Raw genomic sequence first — 16632 nt, forward strand, 5'->3', positions numbered from 1 at the left:
GTTTTTTTATTTGTTCAGCTATAAGTGATTGAATTCCCACATTACTTTTCTATAGATGAAAATTTTTCTTATCTTCATGTTTATCACTTTGTTACTATATTGTGTGTTTATAATTATTTTCTAACTCATTTCCAATTATATGTATCACATGTCACTACATATAAAAAGTAATAGATAACAATAGTTGGAATTGCAAATTGGATACATCTGGACTACCTTAATCTTTATAATAAGATAAAAAAATGTCAGAGTCACCGTGGATTGCTTGGTTGCTCTCTTGCTTCCCCTTGCTTGGTCTTCTGTGTCCCTTCCTACTGTTCTCACCTTTACTTTCTCACTTACTTTCTCATTTGATACCACTTTAATCTTTATCTTGCTACTTATATAGATGTATATATGTATATATAATATAAATAATATAAATATTTTACTTTATAATGTAAGCAATTGCATTTTGATGATTGGAGTTTATAGATCCATAGAATGTGGAGTTGCCCTTTTTATTAGGAGGAAAACTTGTTTCGGTTTATTGGCAGTCAACCTTAATTTTGGATTTTGTTCTACCTTTTATCACCTAATTGTGACTATAAATTGTGGACTACTCGAACACATCGAATATTCTGCTTTTTTTATTTTGATGGAGTTTGACATAATTTTCATGCTGAGTACTGACTAAATTCACTTTAGCAGGGGAGGGCAACGGTGGTGAGTAGCTCAAAATCTATAGTTAGAGACTCAAATTACTTGAGTTGCATCCTTATTTTTTATTCAAATGATCTTGATGGGAGGGTTTCTAAGTCCATCTTTGTTCAGCCTTTTAGTGAAATTAACTGAATGATCTTGAAATGTACCTTGCATTCAGTACAAAATATAGAAATTGCTATATTTTGTAAGTCCATCCTTTGTTAATTTTCAAGTGTTTGATTTTTTATGTAGCTTTGAAGTCATAAGAATTACAAATTTTGTCTCACGTATAGTAGTGTGGATAAATCGTGGGTTCGGAACCTTGGTTAGCAATTTGTGTTTGAGTAATTTGCCGACAATTCAATTTATTTGGTGCCTTTGATACGGCCCAACTGTTCTTTCGTTATATAGCTGGGAGCTTTTGGGGTTGCACCCCTTGATTGACATTTATATATTCAGTTAAGCTCGCCTGTTTGTGAAATTTTCTTTTCACCATGTTTCTACGTATCATCTGTAAAATTATGGGCTATCCAGATGGTAGGATGGAATGATTAAGTTTGCATAACGTTTTCTTGTAGACTTTGGAAACCATCATCATATTTCATGCTTATAGGAAATAATTTCTGAGGTGAACTGACAACGGCACATCGTGCCATTCTGAAAAAAGTTTAGACTGCCTTGTGCTAGGGGTTGAAAATTCAGTGTGCTTGATATGTTGTAGTGCATTATTTTAGAAGGAAGCCTTGTTTGCTGTTGGCTTTTGATCTGTTGTGTGTATGTGGTTTTGTTTGCATCTTCACATTATTCTTCCATTAACATTTTATTCTATTTACTTGAAATTTATGTTATGAAGTTTTAAAATGTTGTTGTACTGCTGGTTATGGTTTGCATAATACACTATGTGATGCCATGCCAAGCTGTGCTTAAGCTCAGCGCTATGAGATTATAAATCCTTATTCATACTGATCTGAATGCATGAGGTTATTTATTGAACTTGCAATATTAGGTTTGGAGAACATGGTCATTTTGAGTAATTAGCTTGAACTTAAAATTAATTTTGAATGCTATCTGATACGTCAGTTGGCTTCTTCAGTTCCTTGTTTGCTAGAGCTAATTTATCTTTAAGAACAATACTTTTGGTATTCATTTTTTCTCAGGAATATAAACTTTTCTATAATATTTCTATACATGCGTGCATCATATACATTAAAACTGTCCCGATCATATTGGTGTTTTGTTAATTTTTTTCATTTCTTTGGTTCCTTTATACATAAATATATTCTTCTTTGAAATCTAAATAGTTGTGTCAAAATTCAATTCTTTTCTTATTGTTTGTCCAATTGAAGCAATGATTGAACAATGATAATTGCCTTCTCTACTTCTCTTTTTGGGAAGTTAGACAAGTCATTGTTAATGGTAGTTGGTGTGTCCCCACTGCTTTTCCCCACACTATCATCAATGAAATTATAACAATCCCTATTGCTGACCATTCTGTGGAACTATGGTTTGGTGATAGAAATAAAATTGGCTTGGTGATAGAAATCCTAATTTCAAAGATTTCTATTCGCAGTACTTCTCTTCTCAACCTCTGGTTAGGTGGCATAAATTCACTTGGCATAAAAAATCTGCCCGTCATTTCTCCGCGTATGCGTGGCTGGCATAGAGATCTGCAACTATGAAGCATTGCCCGTTCTATTTTTCCGAACAAGAGGCCCATGCTCATTTATTTTTCAAATGCGTTTTCACTTTCTCTGTTATTAAGAGATTTCTTCCTTGGTTGGTTTGCTTCTTATGCGTCCTAACCTGCACTAGGTTTTTGGTAGTATTATTGAGCAGGGGTTCCCTACATCTTGTATAAATTTTTACTCCCTTCATGCTCTGTCATTTATCATATTTGGAGAGAAAGGAATGACAAAATTTTTGGTGAATCATTTGGTGGGATATATTTGAATTGTGCACAAGCTGCAACAGTTCAATACAGATCAGACGGGAATAGTTACTACCACTTCAATTTCCATAGAATGTGGAGTTGCCCTTTTCTTCATTTGGAAGCACATTGTACTTGTAATAGTTCTCATTTAAACTCCATCTCTGTATCCGTTGTTTGTCAAAGAAGCCTATCTTGTTTCATGCGTGCATGAATGTGTTTTAATAGTTTTTTTGAGCATTTACTTCATTGCTGATAACAATGAACTCGGTAATGGCGTGCATTTACTGATTGCACACCAATTTTTGTTGGCTATTTAATCTATTTTTCGTAGTGAACTATGATGCTGTCGAACTTTTACATGGAAGTAAAAACTTCTATTCTTGCTCGACTTTAAAGTTTTTGGTTCAATGTCAATATTTTTGGTGCAGATATTCGTTTCATATTGAACCATTTATAGGAAATTGTTTTCATTGCAGTAGCATGTTGTTGCTTTTTTATTTTTGTTACTGCAACCACTTTTTTTGTCTTTTTCCAATTCATGTCGCTATAGGTTTCTATTTTTTATTCAAAGGTCTTGTTCTTTTCTATTGCACTGATATAATCTTTACATACTAAAATGATGCAAATTAGTTCACAGGTGTTGTTTTTTTTTTTTTTTTACTTTTGTTTAATTCTTTACTATCTCTGCCCATTTTCAATTACAATTAAAATATGCAAAACAGTAAAAAAAAGTGCCATGGAACATCCGGATGCACAATATATAACCTAAATATGCAGCTAACAGTTGCTTTTTTGTTTTTGTTATTTCATAAAATGTGTTGTGACTATTGTTGTCCATGAAGTTATAATCATTCATATGATTTTTGTTTATACTAATAGGAATGACAGGAAGCAGCTCATTCCGACGTGCTAAAAAAGTTACACATCGAGGAACTTCCAGTGGAGAGCAGATTAGTAGAACTTCAAATAATGCATCGACTCCGATGCATCCAGATTTGTCAAATGCTACTTACTGCAATAACAACGAACAATCTCTGAGTTAGTCATCTCAAGATTTAAGACGGCAGGTGCCATCGGTGGATGATGGAATTTGGCTCATAGGTGTTTCTTCACTTAAAAGTCTTATTTATTTATTTCAATTTTAATATTAATAATATATTTGCTTCTTACATCTTTATTTTTTCAGATGATGAGGGTGCTCTGATAAAAAAAAGATGCTGAACTACTTGTGCAGACATACAGAGCATGCCACCAGGTACTGAGATTCACATTGAAGTCAATGAGAATATGGTGCCATGTAATATGCCAGAGTCTATTATGCTTGGTTCATACTTAGGGGTTGTAGCTAGAGATCCTATTTTGGCATCAATCTCATTTGTAGATTGGTGTAATAAAGGTATGGAACCATTTAAAAAGAGGATGCTAGCTAAAGTAGAGGTAAATATCATAGCAAATAATCATATGTAATTTATGTTTGTTTGATAATTAAAATCATTTAACATTCTTTAGGCCAAGTTTGAGTTCCCCGCAAGTATAAAATATTGGATACTACAATCTCTTGGTGCCAAGTGGCGCAACTACAAAACTAATTTGAAGGCATAGCACTGGGATAGTAGACCATTACAAGAGATCATGGAGACTGTCCCTGCAGGAGTAGATCCAGTGTAGTGGTGTCAGCTTTTTAGTAGATGATCACAACCTCAGGATAAAGTGAGTTAGCTAAATAAATCACGTTATTGATTTTCTTAAAAATTGAAATTAATATGATGATTATTTGTTGTAGGAGAGGGCAGCAAGAAATCTGGAAAATGCAAAAAAAACAAACGTGTCCGCATACGATGGGTCGGGTGAGCTCCGTAAGGAGACAGAAAGAAACGGTATGTATTCCAATTATTGATATATTTATATTTATATGAAGGAAATTGAATTTTAGTTTTTACAGTCTATACGAGATCGTCTGTTATTATGGAAAATCAATTGCACGCATAAAAATGGATCATGGTCATCTGAGGAGGCAAGACAAAAATGGGTAAAATCGTAAGCATTTCACATGTGTGTTTAATGAATGCTAATATTATATATATATATATATATATATATATATATATATATTATTATATATATATATATATATATATATAATATATAGGCACATGCTTCTGAAATGCTTGCCGAAGAAGTGTTAATGCTAGAAGATGGAAATTTTGAAGCCAATGAAAAAATCTTCAAGGCGATCATGGGGCTAGAACACCCAGGGAGGGTACGAACACAAGGTTTTGGGTTATTCCAAGCAGATATTTTCCTCATAGCACCACGGATCCAGGAAGTAGTAGTCAAGGCAATACTATATTTGATCGAGTTGTAAGACTTGCGGAGGTGGTGCAAACATTGCAAAGTGAGATGAGACAATTCATGAATAATTACCAGGGACAACATCCGCCACCAAGACGTTCAAATATGGTATGTAAAATAAAAAAATTATGTATTTTCATTTATTAATTAATTTATCATATTTAGTTTTTCTGATGACTTCTATATTAATAACAGGGAGATAATGATCAATTTTCGCCTAATTGACATCCATGGTGTAGAAGAAGGGAATAAATAATATACATAGACACGATATTTTCATCATGTATAGCCGATGGTTTGTTTTGAAATGTTAGAAATAATTTTGATTTTTTGTTTGGCTATAGATAGTAATTTTTGTGATGCATGTTAAACTTTTTTCATTTCCACTCTAAGGTTTTCTTGACAACTTATGTCATTTGTACAACGATTTTTGTTGTTACTTAGCACAAAATTTGTCATTTCTGCTCTAAATTCTTGTCAACAATGCTTCATTTATTAATTTTTTTTATATATGTTAAACTTCTATCATTTCAACAACTTTTCATTAGTGACTTGCTGATCAAGTAAAAATTGAGAAAAAGATTTGAGCTGTCAATCTTCTTGTGTATGGATTGATATCAAATGGGGTCTAACATGGGTGAGGAGCTGCGAGATCATCTTACCGGTGAAATCCCGAGAAAGCTTGGCAGCATGTATTATTTCATGGTGTTGAATGTAGGCCACAATATGTTATCAGGACCCATTCCTGATGAATTAGGTAGCTTGCGATATGCTGTTGTGCTTGATCTCTCGCATAATTCTCTTGAGGGTTCCATCCCAGCAAGTTTGGGCCACCTCACTATGCTCTCTGAAATTGATCAATCTAACAATAAGCTCAATGGAACAATTCCTGAATCAGGTCAACTTGTCACATTCCTTGGTTTCCCTGGTTTCCCTGGTTTCCAGGCATCGAACCTTGGAGACGCCGTCGAAGTCGTCAATCAGATGGTGAGTTTTCTTACTTTTGTCTACTATTCATCTTTTTTATCAATGATTTTCTAGAAATTAAATTGATGTCGTTGTTTAATTTAGTTAGTGGTGTTTGCGTTTTTTTTTTTTTTTTTTTTGTGCAAGTAAAAATTCAAAAGAAAGTTGATCTTTGATTTTTTACTTTTATTTCATAGAAGTTTTTTTTTTAATGTATTTTCCCATGCTGATAATATTGAAGTTAGATTGGAGGCTTTCCCATGAGAAACCAACAGAAGATTGCACTGAAGAAGAGTTGGATCCTGCATACAGAGAGTCCGTCAGATGCAAAATCTTTCTGGGCTTTACTTCGAATCTAGTTTCATCAAGTGTTCGGAAATCATCCGGTTTCTCATGGAGCATAGAATGGTTAGTAATATGGAAGCAACTTTTTGTGTTAGTAGACTTTAAAGCATTGATTTTTTTTTAATTTGGTATTTGTTGTTAATGCATTATGATATAAGTTTAATCATATTGAATTTCTTTCGGTTTTGATGTGCTTAATAGAGTAAGTGATTCATGTTTATGCTTGTTAATGTTGGTAAATTTGATGTTTTTTTAAACTGTCAGCTTTTTACTGATTTTGTCCTATGGATTGTATGTTTGTGTGGATTAACCAAATAGGAAAATAGACTATTAGTGTAAACTCTCTTCAAAAAGTGCTTAGTGCTCTTTCACCCATTATTATTATTATTTGGTCTTCTTAACTGAGTTAAATCTATAGATCTTTGGAGGGGAGGGGCTTTGGATATATCAAAGTTGGCAGATTTGTAGAGTTTTTGCTGATAGGATCAATGAGTATGCTTATTATCCAATCCCCAATCCAGGCTTTGGACGTTTACTATTACCTTGATTATGGGCTCAAAAACTACTGCTGCAGTATTTGTGTATGCACTAAATACCCTTATCTAGTTCACTAAAACAATAGAATTTATAATTGTTTAACATTTCATCATCTGTAAGCATTATTTTCATTTCCTTGTCAGGTTGTCTTAGTGGCAGAAGTGAACGGAGGGAGCAATCTGGACCTGGTTCTAAAGTCTGCCATCCTCGACGGAACTTTTAGAGCTTTCTCAAATGCTAGCCTTCATAAGCTCAGGCAAAGAATAGAGGAGGTACAAATCGAGATATTTTTAAAGCTCTTTATTTTCTATGCTAGTAAAACTATTGACAACCTGATTTAGGCTTTATTTGCGATGACTTTCTAACTACTTCTTAAAGCAGCTTTTTAATACAAAAATTTAATTTTTTTTACAAAAAATTTGCTTTAAGAAGTAGTAAGAAAGCCGTCCCAAACGAAGCCTTAGTTTCTTATAGCCACTCGCTTACTGTCATCTAACTTTGACTTGCAGGTCATTGTAATGCAGTAGTGTATATAAATGCTCTGCTTCAGTACACTTCTTTGAAAATTAACAATTCTACCCTCCCACTGTCAATGTGAAGAATGTGGTTGTTAGCCTGCTGGGTCCAAAGAAATATAAGGATGTTCCTCCAATGATGGGTCCAGAAAACTACTCTTACCAGAGATTGTATTTCTATTACATAGGCGTCAGATTTGTGGATATTATTTAATTGTAAGACTAAGATTTGTGGATATTATGTTAAGTTTTTATGCATAAGGACATACTTTTTCCATGATTTCTTGGTAGGATATTCAAATTAAGGAACTTTGTTATGAAGTTTGGAAACGATGAAAGGGTTATATGCTTGGATTAATTTTGTGTATTTATAATTTGATAAAAAAAATTTAATTTTTTTGGCATTATATATATATTTTTAACCAGTGCTATCATTAAGCAGCGGTTTTAACCCCTGTTAAAAAGCGATGCTAAAACTTTTTTATAGCAGCATTTGTGAAACCGCTGCTAAAACCTTCGTAGCGAAAGCAAATACAGCGGATGTGCAACGGTTTTTAAACTGTTGCAAATAAATTAGTAAGTGTTTAAACCACTGCCGTAGGTCATAAAAATGCTGCGAAAGCCAGATTTTTTAGTAGTGCTAGAGCTCTTCTCAAAAAGATACACAATAATAACATTAAGGACCTAAGGTGCAAGCTGATAGGAACAACCATGTGACTCCCTCACACCCCTTCCTCAAGGAAACTCCCCGTTATCCTCACCTCTCCATCTTTCCCAAGTGGTTTGGACTCTCTTTCAAGCAAGGAGACACTTCTCCCTTTATAAAACTCTCGCACCCAGAAAAATATCTCTGACCAATTAACATAGCCCCCTTAAAAATTGTGTAAAATAATTAAAGTGGCCTATTTAAATAAAACTTTGATTTTCAATTTAATGCTTCTAATTATATAGTACAATAATATGATCATACTATCCGATTAGTTCAATTCCCATCATAGATCATCTTGTATGATATTAAGTCATACAATGCAATTAGTTATCGAATAAAAATTATTCCGAATGAATCAAGGTTCAGCTAGTGATCTCTTGGGTTAATCAGATTGTATGATTTAGTTCAAATAATATGATAATTAATAAGGATTTGAACATGATTCTTTTTCTTAATTTATGGGACAAAATTTGACAACTTTCATTAATTATACGGTATAATAGTTCAAATTTATCTAATGTGGTAACATAGATTTGATAGCGAGGTTTATCAAAATAGTTGATTGTCCTATACAATTAAACGTAATATAATAAGATTAATCATGTTTTAATTTTATTTTATTTAATTTAATTAAACCATTATATTAATTTTTAGATTAACAAATTATACATTATGATTGGGATCATACAATACGATTAAGAAAATAATTCAAGAATTTAATTTTTATTCTCCATTGTGAGTGTGTGCTCGATTGTTTAACCAACATACAACTAGTTACATAAAATTACTCAAGAAAAGAAAAAAAAATATATACATTCTTTTATTACAAACTAACTAGACCTTAATGCTGCATTATCTTGAGTCAACTTGTTTAATCTAGCTCGGTGTATATTGTACCTGAAATAGTTAGTGACACACAAAAAAAATATATAATATATAATGCAGAAACTAATAAATTATGAGACTAATAATGTTTGTAATAATCAAAATAATAGATTAGGCTCTAAAATTTCAACAAGGAGGTTGCAAATAGTGTGTTTGATAACTTGATATGTGCTAGAAAAGGATAGAGCTTTAGGTTTCCATCCTTCAAGCATCAACAAAGCCTTGTGTATAGGAGTGGCTCAAAATTAATTAAGAGAAGGTTTTAAAAAAAAGTGGGAATTCAAAGGTGAGTGAGTTTGACTTTGAATGATTAAATTAGATAATTTGGGGGATATAGAAGCCTCACAAAACACCATAACATTACTCGCATATAATATGTATATATGATAGTAATTTGTGTTGATACCTTAATATTTCTTGGAATTAATCATCACATCAAATAGATAAGATAAATTATCCATTATAATCAAGGGCGAATGAAGTGTGGGGGCCTTGGGGGCACGGGCCCCCACTAACTTTAGTATTAACATCTAATTAATTTTATTTATAATGCATTAAATATAAGTTAAATCAAATATTTTTTTTCTTTTTTCTTCCCAATAGAAATCCCGTAACTGTAAGTATATGAGGAACTCAGACCGCGCATCTTCACACAAGCTCGATCCTCTCGGAAGAGAGAAGTACAAATGCTTCCCATTTGCCCTCACCTCGTGTCGCATCCTCCTTCCAACGTCAAACATCCAGACTCTCGTCGACGGTCCTTATCCCTTTGCCCACCTCACTCGTCACTTGGTAGTGGAGATGTGAGATGGAACTCGTCACTCGCAACTGTCAAACAAGAGTAGAAAATTACCAGGGAGGTTTGGGATTTAGCCACTTCAGATATTCACCTTTGTTTCATATAGTAGATCTCGTGGACCAAATTTTCCCTACTTCTTTGGATTGGTACAAACTTCTCATCCCCCAAGTTTTTAATCTATGGTAATGTGGATCTCTCTATATAGGTGATTACTTTTTATTTTATGTTTATTTTATTTTTCTCTTTGATTTACTTACTAATGCCTAAATCTATTTAAGATTTTTGTTTGAAAATGGTATCTTGAAGTGTTGGACTGTGATTACTTTTTATTATTATTATTAATATATATATATATATATAATATTCTATGATAAGAGGCATGAAGCATCTTGTGAAATAGATTGTTGTTATGATTAAATTGTTAATATTATTTTTATTCAATTTAGTATGGATAAATATTTCAAAAGAAAAGTTGAAGGAGATGATCATAAAAATTTACGTGAGGGAAATAATATATAAATCAAACAAAATCATGTAGAAATAAATTTTGCGGATATCCTCACTGATCCTGGATTAAGAAAAAATGGATTATCATTCTAATGAGAGAGATAATGTTATGAGATATTACTTATTGAAAGGATCATGTCAACCACGTGATCATGAATTCTCACGTACATAATTTGGAGATAAATTTCATAGATTTAATCTCATATGATTTGATGATAATAAAGCTTTGGTTATAATATAGTATAACTAATGATGTAGTGTATTGTTTGTTTTATTATATGTATAGATCTTAGATTGGAGAACATGTTAGTGGTGACAATTTTAATAGAAAGAGTTCTAGAAATTGAAAAAAAAAAAAGATTTTTGATTCATGTTGGTGACATGAACAATGCACATAATATTACTAGGTGAAAATATAAATATTTAATGAATGAAGACATTGATATCTTATTTTCTTTTGGAAGACCTTTTAAGCAAAATCACAAATATTATCGTACACTATTAAATGCAAGTGCTGATTGTATACATTTTCTTTTATAATAGGGATTATCATTTTGTGGGCATGATGAACCAGATGATTCTGAGAATAGAGAATTTTTTCTTGAACTTCCGTGTTTTCTTGCTAACCATAATGAAGACATAAGTAAAGTTTTTTTTGGATATTGTTCCTCAAAATAATAAACTAATATCTCCAAAAATCTAGAAAGAAATATCAAAAGATGCTTCAATTGAGGTTTCAAATGTTATAATCAATGAATTGAAGAATGATGTATTCATAATTTTACTTGATGAATCTCGAGATATATTAGTCAAAAAATAAGTTTTTGTTACTTTACGTTACATTAATACATGACGATGTGTTATTGAGTAGTTTATTGGGATTATTCATGTAGGAGATACAACATCTCTAACACTATAGTTGGCTATTGAAGATCTTTTTGCGAAGTATGAGTTGAGTGTGGTACAGCTAAGCGGATAAGGGTATGGCGGAGCAAACAATATGTGGGGCGAGTTTAATGAACTAAAAAAATTGATCATGAAAGAAAACTCTTCAGCTTATTTTTGGCACCAAGTCCAACTCGTATTAGTTGTAGTCATAAAAAATCACGTCCAAGTTGCTTCCTTCTTTAATATTGTGATCAATTTTTTAAATATTATTGGTAGTTCATGCAAAAAAAGAGACATTAAGAGGAGAATATTATGATAAAATTATTATAAACTCGAAAGTGGAGGAATTACAAAATGTCGATGTTTAAATCAGTAAATTATTCTTTAAAGGTTAAGAGACACTCATTAGGGTTCCCACTATAATTCACTTATCAATTTAATTATTCTATTTGGGTCTATTATAGAGGTTCTTAACATAATGGCGTATAGGGGATCTAGTAGTGACAAAAAAGGTGAAGCATATTCCGTACTTGAATCTATGCAAAGTTTTGAATTTGTTATGAATTTGCACATGATGAAGACTTTATTAAGAGTTACAAATGAGTTATCACAAATACTGCAGAGAAATGATCATGACATTATAAATACCATGACTTTGGTAAAGAATTCTAAATAAAAGCTTCAAAATGTGAGAAATGATGTGTGTGACACTTTGTTTAAACAACTTGAATTATTTTTTGAGAAGAATATCATTAACATTCAAAACATGATTGATTCGGTTGAGATGTGAGAAAGATCAAGGCGTCACACTGAAAGTATAATAAATAAACATCATTACCAAATCAAATTATTTTTTACTATTATAGATATGCAACTTCAAGAGTTTAATAACATGTTTGATGAAATTAATACATAATTATTTATGTGTGTCGTAAAAATTAACTAGGAGAAATTATAAAGATTTCAAAAAAAATAAAGATTCACTAGGAGAAATTATACATGATATATAATTTTTTTGTTTTATAACATTTTCTATCTTTTTATAATTTAATTTTTTTTTAAACAATCAATGTCGGTCCCAAGCTCGAATATACTTTAATGATTTGTGCATCCATATCAAAAAAATACTAACTCCACCCCTGATTATAATATAAAATAAGAAGGAAAAATCATCATATCAACTATTCAAAATATTTTTGTAAAAAAAAATCTTTTGAGTATTTGGCCAAATTTATATCATAGATGTTTTGAGATATAAGCATATTTCCAATTTTCGCGGAGTGCAATCGCATTCAATCTAGAGTCGCCCAGCGTCTAATAAGCACAATTCCGTCTCCAAATCTAATAAGCACAATTCCGCTCCAAATCGTTAGCAAGTTCCCGGAACGCACTACACTCGTTTTCCCCGGCGAATCCGAAAGGATGGATTTCCACGATCAGGACGTGGACGTCTACGGAGACGATTACGAACAAGGTGAGGAGGGGGAAGATGAAGAAGTTGAGCAGCATCGAGGCGGCGACGACGATGAAAACGGTAGCCACGATTCTTCAGGCTCGTCCTCGCCGTCGTCATCTTCCTCTTCCAGTGGCAGCAGCAGCGCCAGGAGTAGTAGCCGGAGCTCCAGCGACGGCGGCGGCGACGGCGATCAGGGGGAGGCGATCGAGTCCGCCTCACATAGAGTCGTTTATGAGGATTTTGAGGAGGGAGATCTATTTGGCTCGGACAACGAAGACTATTTTCGAACGCCGGCTCGCAGCCCGTTTACGGTCCCAGGTAAGGCTCCACGCCTTGGGGTTTTGTATTCTGCTTCGTTTCTATTTGATTTCTCGCACTGGAAGAACGCAGCCTTTATTTTTTCTTCATCACGGAAAGTGCAATGCTGCATAAGCTAGGCTTGGCGCACAGCCTTGCTTTACCTTATTGTCGTTGAAATGAAGATTGTGTTTTTCCAGAAAGTCGCTTCCTGTTGCTTCCGTTGGATTCGAAACCGTGAGTTGTCTCAAAAGGCTTCCGGCATTGAGCTGCATATTAATAGAAACTTTTGATTGGTTTATCTGTTTCATTAGGTTATGAATTCATTTCAAACTAGAATTTCATTTAAATGACTTGAGAATATTGTACATCCAAATATTTAATAAACTAGGTTCAAACCAAATCAGCCCGGTTCATGCTAAGTTAATTTGATTAAACCCAAGCTAATTCATTCTACTCGGATTCAACTCGAGAGGGATTTGCCACGCTACAAATGATTTCACCTCAATTAGGCAACTACGTTCTAAAAACTCGTTCAGTAGGTGAATATGACCTATTAGCTGGCTCTAGTGAGTACATCTTTGAAGTCGGCTCTAGCGACTATTCAATGGATGACTTCTTAAGGAAACTATTAATCAACTACTCAACTATTTAATCATCAATACACATCAAGGCAATGACTTCTTGGGAGCTTGATGGATGAATCCATCAAGTCGGATATTATAATCGGGCTACATGACTATTATATTTTACTCTTAGTTTATGTATAACTATATAGTAGAAAATTTGCAATGCTCAAGGCTCAACCCAAATCTATAAATATGGAGTGAGAGATGAGCTCAATTTAAGCAATTTTCTGCACTCAAGCTCATTTTACTGAAGTCTTAGAGCTTCCCTCTCTATAATTTTTTTCTTCTATTTCTCCGCTCTATTTTTACTCCGTTTTCTTAATATAGTTTGGTAATTCACAGACAATTCTAAATTTAACATCTTAAAATGTGTGGTGTGTGTGGAGCATGCCATTAGCTAGAGGAAGATTACTACGTAAAGCAGAACAACAACAAAGAGGTGGAGAAGAATCTGTCGACATGAAGAATAATAAAGGATTTTTAACTATTAGGCAGCTTGCTAAATTCCAAGATAGGATGACCAGAATGATCTTGGTGTGATGACCAGAATGATCTTGGTGTGCTGGAGAAAATTTTGAGAATCACTCCTTGAGTGGAGTTGCTAGAAGGATCCTCTAATTCTAGGGCAAGGATAAGGGGACTCTCTGAAGCTAGAGTTTTGACCTCTAATCCAATTACTGAAGAAACTTATCACTCATATGGCGAGGAGTGGATCTCAACTCTTCATCGAGAGGAAAGATGGATTGAGAATAGGAAGTCCCCACTAGTGAATGCTTTCTCAAGAGAGATTATTGAGGTCATGCCTCCAACAAAATTTAAGATTACTCACTTAGATTTGTATAAGAAAAAAAATGAATCATGCCAATCAAGATGCTCATTTTGAGTTGGCAATCTTTTTAATGGACATCAATGACTCATTGAAGTGTATGTTATTCTTCACAACCTTTAAGGAATTGTCTTTGAGGTGGTTCTCGTAATTTCTACTCGATGTGATTACTTATGTTATCGAGTTTAAGAGAATGTTCATCACTTAATTCGCTAATGCACAAAATCTAAGAAATTTGCAGGTCTTATTGTGAATGAGGCAAAAACTGGGTGAGTTGCAGAGAAATTTCATCACCCAATTCCAAAAAGAAATGTTGGTTGTAAAGGGCTTAGAGTTGGCTGTGGCCTGAGCCACTCTAACTTAAAGTCTGTGCAAGGGACCATTCAGGTAAGCACATGGCTTGCACCAGTTGGTGACTTTGACTGAATTGTTGGAACTCGCCAATAGTCTTAATATTGCCAAGGAGTATAACATGGAGACTATTGCCACAGAAACGACAAGGAGAAAGGAGAAGGTCATATGGGAGGAAAATTTAGGCAATTTCCCAAGGAACCAAGAAGTCACCTCAGGAACTAGGGGTTGAGAGGACATATTACAATGATCATAGAATGAATTCATCCTTTCAAAGGATGAGTACAAAATGAAGAGCAATGGGATGATCACCGCAACCATAGGTTGTTGCCACCTCCATTATGCCGGTTGCTAACTTTTTGTGAAATAATGTAGAATAAAGATTTCTTTAAGAGGACAGGAGGTCACTTATGAGGACAACTTTATGACAAATTGAAGTATTGCTTGTATCATCATAGTTACAACCACGATGCGAAAGAATATCACCCCCTCCAAAGCTTGGTGGAGGAATTAATGAAGGTAGGTAAATTTATAGAGTTTGTTCTTGCTGATATAGGAAGAAGGCCATGGCACTTATGGAGGAAGTCCTCAACGAACCAGTTTTAATGCAGACGGTTCATATTATTAGGGTGTTCCTACAATTTATGGAGGGGTTGGTGAAGAGGATTTTTATCGACCTAGCTTTAAACAACTTTGGTCGGGAGAATAAACTCCATTAGTACCTCGAAGGTGCCTATGGCCAAGGTCGTTCCCATCACTTTCACGGAAGCTAATCAATCAACGAATAATGATCTATATAATGAATGCGGTGGTTGTCACAACGTTGATTGCAAACGATTAAATCGATAGCATCCTAATTGTCACACCCCATTTTAACCCTTCCCCCATAGTCAATCTAGAGTGCGATAGAGAAGGAGAATCTAAATAGACATCTTCTTACTTATCCCCATTCTGAAACACAGATAGCAGAATTAAATAAGAAAAACAAAAAGAAGTATATTCAAACTATCCTCAAAACACTAATTATAACCCATTTAAAGTTTTTATAATAGGAAGCATATATTATAAAATATTCATCTCGAAAGAAATACATAGCTTTACTAAAACCTTTAAAATTTACTTACATACCCAAAAGTCTACACAACTATCATTCAGATCTCTTTTTAGATCTCTTTGTACACCCAAAACATATGTACACTCAAAAGAACCGTTACCCCTTTAATGCCCTACGGGTTCTTTTCTCTTACCTGTAGTATAACTACTACAATAAGCTATGTCTCAATGAAATATACAAACAATATATAAAAATTAGTAATAACATGGTGAACAATTATGGAGGACACATGAGAATTCTATGTTGATCATAAGAAATGCAATACATTTAGACAAGTCAAATGATGACTATAGGCTTTTGCACTATTTCAAATTTTCAATTCAAGTTTGGGTCCAGATTCCTAATTTTTAGAATTGAAATTACTCTCTCATTCAAGATTGTGTCTAAATTCTCACTTTTAGAATTAAGAGTGTAGGCTTACCTTGTTAGGTCTTTCGCCTTAATTTGTGCGAGCTTATCCCCCATATATGACTTCTTTTACTTTCTCAATAGCAATCATTTTTAACATCCATTTTAACCCTCATGTGTATGCTATTTATAAACATATTCATACAAGAATAAACTGAAGAAAACTAAAAATAAATGCTATCATAAACATAGTAGATATGAATTGCAATGACATAAAGCTTTTACTAATTCCTATAACATAGTTTGGGTATCTCACCTCATCCTCCAAAATAGTTGGGTAAACAGGTTCACCTAAAGTATTTCGATTTCTTTTCTTTTAATATACAACCTCAATTGTACTCTTCTTCATTCCATTTAAATTCTCTTTCTTCTCCTAAACTTCTTCTTCTCTTTTCTTTCTTCTTAATTCCCCACTGATTTTAGCTATAGATTTT

The 16632-nt window shown here is 33.4% G+C and overlaps 2 protein-coding genes and 1 long non-coding RNA gene across 3 annotated transcripts in view; all 3 read left to right on the forward strand.

Annotated features, from left to right (window-relative positions):
• Positions 1–3633: 3633 nt before the first annotated feature.
• LOC114579590 lies at positions 3634–5456 on the forward strand. Its single transcript, XR_003700659.1, has 7 exons — positions 3634–3715; positions 3801–4051; positions 4124–4324; positions 4398–4491; positions 4557–4643; positions 4764–5074; positions 5162–5456. It is a non-coding gene; the product is annotated as an uncharacterized LOC114579590 (long non-coding RNA).
• Positions 5457–6478: 1022 nt separating this feature from the next.
• LOC114579591 (IAA-amino acid hydrolase ILR1-like 6) lies at positions 6479–7687 on the forward strand. The gene is made up of 3 exons (XM_028694687.1): positions 6479–6858; positions 6958–7086; positions 7324–7687. Exons 1-3 carry the CDS (start codon positions 6766–6768, stop codon positions 7339–7341), a joined length of 240 nt encoding a protein of 79 aa, XP_028550520.1. The 5' UTR covers positions 6479–6765; the 3' UTR covers positions 7342–7687.
• A 4753-nt stretch (positions 7688–12440) lies between these two features.
• Positions 12441–16632, forward strand: part of LOC110093949 (decapping nuclease DXO homolog, chloroplastic) — a 56958-nt gene continuing 52766 nt past the window's right edge. Inside the window, exon 1 of the mRNA XM_020819021.2 lies at positions 12441–12891. Within this exon, the coding sequence (XP_020674680.1) occupies positions 12540–12891 (352 nt within the window). The 5' untranslated portion in view covers positions 12441–12539. The remainder of the gene's footprint in view (positions 12892–16632) is intronic.

This window comes from Dendrobium catenatum, unplaced genomic scaffold, assembly GCF_001605985.2.
Source record: "Dendrobium catenatum unplaced genomic scaffold, ASM160598v2 fragScaff_scaffold_542, whole genome shotgun sequence".
In the NCBI taxonomy this organism is placed as follows: Eukaryota; Viridiplantae; Streptophyta; class Magnoliopsida; order Asparagales; family Orchidaceae; genus Dendrobium; species Dendrobium catenatum.